Raw genomic sequence first — 8159 nt, 5'->3', positions numbered from 1 at the left:
ACACACACACACACACACACACACACACACACACACACACACACACACACACACACACACACACACACACACACACACACACACACACACACACACACACACACACACGGTGAGTATAAAACACTGGGGGAAGTCCTGAGCAGACCACTGGATTGTATCCATGTCGGGATCCCAGTTGTGATATCCTACCTTAGTTTTGCAAGATGTTACCGTGAGAAACTGAGGCAAGGTTGCACCATCTCAGCATTGTTTCTTACAGCTGCATATGAGTCTACAGTTATCTCAAGATACCAAGTTTAATTTATACCATTATCTCTTTTTAACCTTGCAAGAGGAATGAAGTTAATATTGTTGAATTATTCTTTTTGTAACACTAGCACTGTAGAAGGCTTTGTGAGTTTCTAGAAAAACTGAAGAAGATACGGCCTCTGCCTTCAAGAAAAATCAGAGAAGTTGGAGTTGGAGGGGAACTTGAAAGGGGATTGTATTACTTTGCTGGGCCTGCGAAAACAAATGACCACAGACTGGGAGGCTTACTTAGAATGCCAGAAATGTCCTCTCTCTCGCAGTCCTGGAGGCCAGATGTCAGAGGTCACGCTGCCAGCAGGCTGCAGTCCCTCTGAAGACTCTGGCAGAGCCTTCTTTGCCTCTTCCTGTTTCTGCTGGCTCCTGGCATTCCTTGGCTTCTGGTAGCATCATGTCCATCTCTGCCTGTCTTCACATGGCTGCCTTCCTGTGTCTCTGTGGGTCCTTTTGTCTTTTATAAAAGGACAGTTACTGGATTTAGGGCCCGCCCTAATCCAGAATGAGCTCATCTGGATCTTCACCTTAGTTACATCTGCAAAGACCCGATTTCCACATGAAGTCACAGTCTGAGGTTCTGGGTGGACGTGAGTTTTGGGGATACCATTCAGGCCTCTATGGGGAGCAACTCTTAAGCTGTTGCCCGCCTTGTATTTTATGAATAGATGGTCGGTTCCGCGGGAATCCTTTCAGTTCCATATAACATAAATCCATAAAACATACATTTATGGACATTGAAATGTGAATTTCAGATAATTACCACATGCCATGAAACGTTGGGGTGTGTGTTGGGGGGGGGGCTGTGTGTGTGTCTGTCACTTTGTGACTTGCCTTTAGCTTGTGAGCAGCCCAAACCTGAGGTCCCACCTGCTCCTGTGAAGCATATGACCTCCCACTTGTCATTTATGGAGCTGCTTTTATTCTAAACTTGATTTGCAAGTTTTATGTGTGTTTCAATTTATTTCTTGTGTCGCATCAGTGTAGTCTGTTGTCGTAGCTCTTCCTCCCATTTGGGTGTTTCTATGGGCTTGTTCAGCATCTTGGTTCTTGTCTGTGTCATAGAGAAGCTCATATCCGGCTACCATTTCTCTTCCATGTAACGGGGTTTAGTAAATTCTGTATTCTGTCATTTGTCATCAGATTTTCCTTTTTTTTCTAGTAGCTTTTGCACTTGGCATGAAGATATTTGATACATTGCTTCTTCTTTGGTAAATTACTCCTTTTATTATTACTTGGCCCGTTCCCACTGTGTAACGATTTGGAGCCCTAACTTGTTTTTTGGGGTTTTTTGTTTGCTTTTTTTTTTTTTTTTTTTTTAAACCCTAACTTTCTTTTTAACTGATAAAAATATTGAGACGCCTGCATTTTTTGTTTGCAAGTATTTGATTGGCAGTTACCTCTTGTTCCAATATTGTATTTTCAAACTTTGTTTCTTATGTTTAATCATAATGAAGTCTTTGTCGCATAGAGAAACTAGCATGGTCTGCATGGCTGGTGTCCTTCCGCCACACAGGGGATGTGACGGCACTCCTGGCCTCTGGCCTCTACTTGCCAGGATTGCCCTCTGTCACCATGCTGACGAAGAGCCCTCCAGAGCTCTTGAAGCCCCAGTGGGCTTAACTGTTCCCTGGAACCGTGTTGTTCAACTGTCTCTCGATCCATGTTCCTATTGTTGGACATTGAAATGGGTTTTCTTTTTTTTTTTGCGGTACGCGGGCCTCTCACTGTTGTGGCCTCTCCTGTTGCAGACCACAGGCTCCGGACGCGCAGGCTCAGTGGCCATGGCTCACGGGCCCAGCCGCTCCGCGGCATGTGGGATCTTCCCGGACTGGGGCACGAACCCGTGTTCCCTGCATCGGCAGGCGGACTCTCAACCACTGCGCCACCAGGGAAGCCCGAGATGAGTTTTCTTTTGGGGGCCATTTTGAGTACCAGTTTCTTTCCTTCCTTTCACTGTTCCTTAGTCACTTTGCTGTAAGTGTGTTTCTTGGAAACAATATGGTAGCTGCTTTTCGTTTTTACTCCAATCAGACAGTTCCACGACTTTCTGAACTTAACCGCTGATGGAAGAGATAAGATGTGGTCACCGTCAGCAACACAGAAGCAAGGCCATGATAGCAGTTGAGAGATGGCACCAGTAGCAGCAGAGGGAATCTGGAGTTCAGAAATGGTGCGCCTTATTGTTGGAGAAAGCTGATAGCAAAAAAGGAATCACAGAGGGCTGTGTTAGTTTCCAATTGCTGCTGTAGTAAATTACTATAAGCTGGGTGGCTTCAAACAACAGAAATGGATTCTCTCATAGTTGTGGAGGCCAGAAGTTGAAAATCAAGGTGCGGCAGGGCCATGCTCCGTCTGGAGGCTCTAGGGAAGGATCCTTCCTGGCCTCTTCCAGCTGCTAGCAGCTGCCACGTTGCTTGGCTTGAGGCCGTATCCCTCTGACCTCCGCTTCCATCTTCACGTGGCTTCTCTTGCCTCTGTCGGATCTCCCTCTTTAAGGATACATACAGTAGCATCCAGGGCCCTCTGGGATAATCTCCCCATCTCAGAATCCTTAGTAAAACCACATCTGCAAAGGGCCTCTTTCGAAATAAAGTAACAGTCACACAGGCTCCAGGGGTTAGGACCTGATATCTTTGGGGCCACCATTCAGCCCACTCCAGGGGGCCTTGATAGGTCACTGATGTGTGAATAAGTGGGTATTTAGGGACAGTTCAAGCTTTGAGATAGTGTCATTATTACATCATTTATCATCTAAGTCAGGCTACTTGAGAGCTTGAAAGCGGATTCTGTGAATAATGATGCCAGGAAACAAGTGTTCACCCAGCTGTCCCAGGTGAGTCTGACTCTTGACCACCCTTTGTAGAGCCTGGCTCTTTGGGACTGACCTCGGAGGCGGCCAGGACATGTCGATTGTTCTGGCACCATCATTTCTGACCTATCTCTAGTCAAGCTGACTCGTGTTGCAGTAAGGAGAGAGACTGTTTCTCTCACCATGCTGCTCGAAAGGGAAATCTTTAATTTTATCTATCATTTGAGGTGTGCTTTTGGACTTTTTAAATTGCTGCTAATAACTTTTCTAACTATTCATTTCTTTCCCTAGACCAACTGGGCTGGCTTTGTATCAGGAAACTTTTGAAATGAGGGTAACAAAGGATTTAGTAAGCACCTTAGAGAAATGGCCTGAGCCTATATGTAATTCATGTACCAGCCAGGGCTAGTGATGAGGAAACCCAGGGTGATGGGGGAAGACACTTCTCCCCACTTTTGGCTTCACTTAGGTAGGCTAAAGGCCACGTAGTGTTCGAATGTGATGGGAAGCCGTCGGCCACACTTGTTCTATGGGCTCAGAAAGAAATTCTCCTCCTCAGCCACTGGAGGAGCCCTGGGGAGCCGCACAGACTTGTCCTTTCCTTCCCATAGGACTGTACTGTCTATGGCATCTAAGACACAATGGGATTCTGCGCAGTCGATCTATTTAGAGTTACCTGCAAAGAAGGGCAGAAAAAGCTAGAGCCTTTTAACCAGATTCAAAGCTTGTTTCATTATTTTTAACCTCACTGCTTGTTTTTAAGCAGGTGCTGCACATCTGTCAAATTTTATTTTTGCTTTTATTTGTATGTGCAAGAAACCAGGGGCAAGTTCTGACAGTGAAGGAAAGGTTTCATGATGACACGTCAGCACAATGTAATACTAACATGGAAAAAGGATGACAATATAGTATTCATTGTAAAAAGTGTGGTGCAGAGTGGTCTGAGTTTTGGGGTAAGACTTTGGAGTCAAGTGGACTTGGGTTTGACCTTTAGTGCCATTACTTACTCTTGTTCCGTTGTGTCTTTAGTTTCCTCCTCTGGAAGTTAAGGATGGTATTTGGTACTATTTATAAAGTGCTTGGCACACAAGTGGGCAGACTCTTTCCCAAAAGAACCAGGTGTCAGATTGTTGAGGCTTTGTGTACCACTGGGACTCTGTTGAAATCGCTCCACTTCACCATTTGGTGTGAAAACAGCCATATTTAATATGTAAACGAAGGGGTATGGCCGTGTTCCAATAAAACTTTATTTATGGACATTGAAATATGAATTTCATATACTTTTCAAATGTCACAAAATATTGCTTTTGATTGGTCTTCAACCACTTTAAAACCTAAAAACCATTCTTAGCTCACAGGTTGTGAAGAAACAGAGCATGGGCTGTCTTGGCCCATGGGCACCAGTCCCCTGACCTCTGCTATAGTGGGTGGTCAATAATTGCTAGTTTCCTTCCCTGCTAAAAACCATATGATGTGGGCACAGCTGGAAATAATTACTTTTGAGGGGGTAGAAGACTTGGAGCTTTTTTTTCCCCCCCAAATTTTCAAGGTTATGTTCTATTTTCAATGATCAAATAGTTTCTTTTGATTTCTTAACTGGAAAAATTGAGGACAGTTGTGCTGACACAAATTTCTACAATCTTGTCAATTTTTAAAGCCTGCGAAGTTTACACTTTTTAGCGGGGCAGCAGCCGATACATTAAATAAAATCTGGACTCTCTGGAGAGTCTTTGTCGAGGTTGGTCTGGCTCCCAAAATATTTGACCTTTACCCGTTTTTCATTAGTGGAGTCGAACGTTTTATTTTCGGTTGCTGTACCTTGACTACCTTTGTTGAAATGTCTTACAAATTTTTCTCTGTCTTGGCTATAAAGTCAGTTGAAACTTGTGGATCATTTTTCCTGCAAGATGCAGTTGGGGGTTGAGGCAAATTGCGAAAGATGGTCCAAAAACCAAATTTGAAAACAGAGTTTGAAGAAGGAGATCAGAAAGTATGAATTTAAAAATTACCCCTGTGCTTTGGCTCTCAGAAGTAAGAAATGCTCAACGCCATGGAGAGAACGCTATGGAGAGCAGAGGACTCTTTTCGTAGGTTATCAGCTTAGAGAAAGAGCCCCAAATTGATGAGCATTGTGAGTCAGATTCCCTGCTATCGATTTGTTCTTTTAATTATCTTGGAATTTTGTTAGACTCAATAATTCTCATAGTTAGTGAGGTGAATGACTAAGCCTCGGAAACTTGTTGTTACAGAGATCCTGTTATTAAATATTTATCGAAGAACTGTCGTATGCAAGATACAGAGCCGGGACTGCAGGTGATGTGGAAATCTCCAAAACCAATTCTTTGCCCTTGAGGGACGCGTAGTCTAGTTGTGAATTATGCATCCTACGTAAAATATCTTCTGATGTCAGTCTTTAAGCAGGCGGCATAAGGTGGTCCCATATGGTGGGGACCAAATGCTGTGTCCCTTTAGAAGGGACAGATCATTTCTCTCTAGATTTCTCGGAGTACCTTAAAGTTTGGAGATTGGAACCAGATCTGGAGGATCAAACATATTGGGTCTGCAGAGATGGGGGTGGAATAAGGGTAAGGTGGGTGTGCAGGTGTAGATGGCAAGGCTTAGAGTGTTCTCCGGAAGAGGGAGAGAGCGGGCCCAGTCCCCACTGCGGGGAGGACCCCTCCTGGAGGCGCAGGGACGGCGGTGGGGCAGACCAGGTCTTAGTAGCTAGAGCCGCGCTGGCGGGAGGGCTTTTTATCCCAAAGGCAACGTGGACCAGAGCAGGGGAGCTAACACGATGAAAACGTGACTTAGTTGAGCAGGTTGAACAATTTTTAAAAAATTAGAAAACTGTTTCCCCATAATCTCACTTTCTAGAAACATCTACTGGTAACATTTGGGCTGTTTCCTCTCATTCTTTGTGTGTGAAAAAATTGTGTGTGTGTGTGTGTGTGTGTGTGTGTGTGTATTATCATCAAGTAATAGGTTTCTTTTTTATAAAAGAATGGTGTTATTAGAGAAAATAAAAATAATCTGTTCACATTGTGATATAATTCCTGTGTGTTTTTACATGGATATACTGTGTGTGTGTGTGTGTGTGTGTGTGTGTGTCTGTGTCTGTGTATTTAACAGAGATCATTTGTTACTATTTTGAATGAAATCTTTTTTGTTTTCAGCTTTGAGATATAATTGACATGTGACATTGTAAGTTTGAATGAAATCTTCTATTAAGCTTACATTTCCTTTTCTGTGGTGTATAGGAATAACACTGTTTACAGCAAAATGCTGAACTCTTTCCCTAGGTCTAATCATGCCTCTATAGTCCCTTGGATTGTTTTGACGTGGACAGAGTTACTGTCCATCGTTTATGGTGTGGAACCTAAAGCTATGGAGAAGTTGGGTACCTTCAGAGAGGATACGGTGTCACGCTGCGTATGTTTCTCTGAATATCAAATTATCCATCACCTTAAGGTGTTCTTTCTTGGATATGGTTTTTGTCGAATTTGTAACAGCCTTCGCTCCCAGCTGTAGTGCAGAAACTTGTCTTTAGGGCTGGCCTTGGCCTTCAGGGCTCTGCAGGATGCGCCCCTGCCTCTCTCCCGGCATGCCCTCACATTCTGTCCTGGACCACTGCCTGTAGCCACACTAGGATTCGTTCCGTCCCTGGATATGCTCTCAGCCTCCATGACATCACATGGGCTGCTCTTGCTGCCACACTGGTCTCCCGCTTCTGCTGGCCTCGCCTTAAAAAGCACTTTCCTCAGAGGGGCCTCTGACAACCAGTGTCTTTTAACTTGATGTCCTTCATGCTCTTGTCTGTCTTTCTGTCTCTCTCCCGGGACCTATTATTCTGCACAGTTGTCACAATTGGAATTATATAAATTGTGATGTTACATGTATTTATGTTTAATTATTTGCTTCTTTGATATTTGTTTTCTATACCCAGTGTCAGGCACACTGTCTCACAGTAGTAGATGTAAATAATTAATATTTGGTGAATAAAACGGGATGAGTATCTTTTGCTATTATAACCTATAACTTTCTTTATTAATAATGAAATCATTTAAATTACTAAGTTTAAATTATTGAAGTATTAATTTTGAATTATTAATGTTAATTTTCTTCAAGTATAATAAAGCATCTGTGATTCCTCTTTCTTCTATAAATCTTAGTGGGAGAAATCTGGAGGTCTCCATCTCTCCCCTGTTATAAAATCCGGGCCTTTATATTTTAGAGTCGTGCTCCGATTTCGGCGAAACTCGTGGCCAATATGCTCTCGGTCGCTGGGGCGGATCACATCATCACCATGGACCTGCATGCCTCTCAGATCCAGGTTCCAGCATTCTCTTTGTTGTCCTTGGTTATGGTGGGGGCTTAGTGCAAGTGGTTAAATCCTAACGCCCTGTTAAGTTAAATAATTTTTGAAGGAGGTAACACTACGTGTGTTTTTAAGTTTGTATATGGCAACTCTTGGATTTTCATCTTTTTTACTGAACTTAGAAATATATTTAATGTTGATATCGCCTGTATCCAGCACCACCTTCCCTCTACTCACTTTTGGAGGAGCAGGAATGGCTTCTTGGTAGTAAACTCTATAATTCCATCTCCACTTCTGGAAAATAATTAGAATGGGAGAGTCGTAATGTAGGTTTTTTAAAACTCTTCATAACTTAGTTCTGTAATCTGGTAAACAGGCCAAATTACACTATGCATACTCTGTGATATAGTGAATGTTGACTTATTTGGCTTATAATAAGGTGTTTAAGAAACAGCAAATCTCTCACCCATTGATCTACAAAACCATTCTCCTATTCCTTAGGATAGAGCTGATCATAAGATAACAGACCATGTCCCCGTATTGAACTGAAATCTGCTTCTGGAACATATCTGTCTTTTGATTTAATTCTGTTTGAATTAAGAAAAGGGCATCTGCACAGACATAGAAAAACGGTTACCAAAGGGGAAAGGTGGGGGGGGATAAATTAGGAGCTTGGGATGAACAGATACACACTACTATATATAAAATAGGTAAACAACAAGGTCCTACTGT

At 43.0% G+C, this 8159-nt stretch overlaps 1 protein-coding gene across 3 annotated transcripts in view; it reads left to right on the top strand.

The window, feature by feature from the left end:
• Window positions 1-8159, top strand: part of PRPS2 (phosphoribosyl pyrophosphate synthetase 2) — a 34607-nt gene that overhangs the window by 6245 nt on the left and 20203 nt on the right. For all 3 annotated transcript variants that reach the window (XR_003796335.1, XM_029240266.1, XM_029240265.1), the window contains exon 3: window positions 7344-7442. Coding sequence is in view for 2 of the 3 variants with exons in the window: in XM_029240266.1 (XP_029096099.1) it covers window positions 7344-7442 (99 nt within the window). In the remaining variant the exon portion in view is untranslated. The remainder of the gene's footprint in view (window positions 1-7343; window positions 7443-8159) is intronic.

Source organism: Monodon monoceros, unplaced genomic scaffold (assembly GCF_005190385.1).
Source record: "Monodon monoceros isolate NGI ecotype Baffin Bay Population unplaced genomic scaffold, NGI_Narwhal_1 Super_Scaffold_22, whole genome shotgun sequence".
Lineage (NCBI taxonomy): Eukaryota > Metazoa > Chordata > Mammalia > Artiodactyla > Monodontidae > Monodon > Monodon monoceros.
Note: the sequence above shows the minus strand (reverse complement) of the source record. Positions and strands in the feature narration are given on the sequence as shown.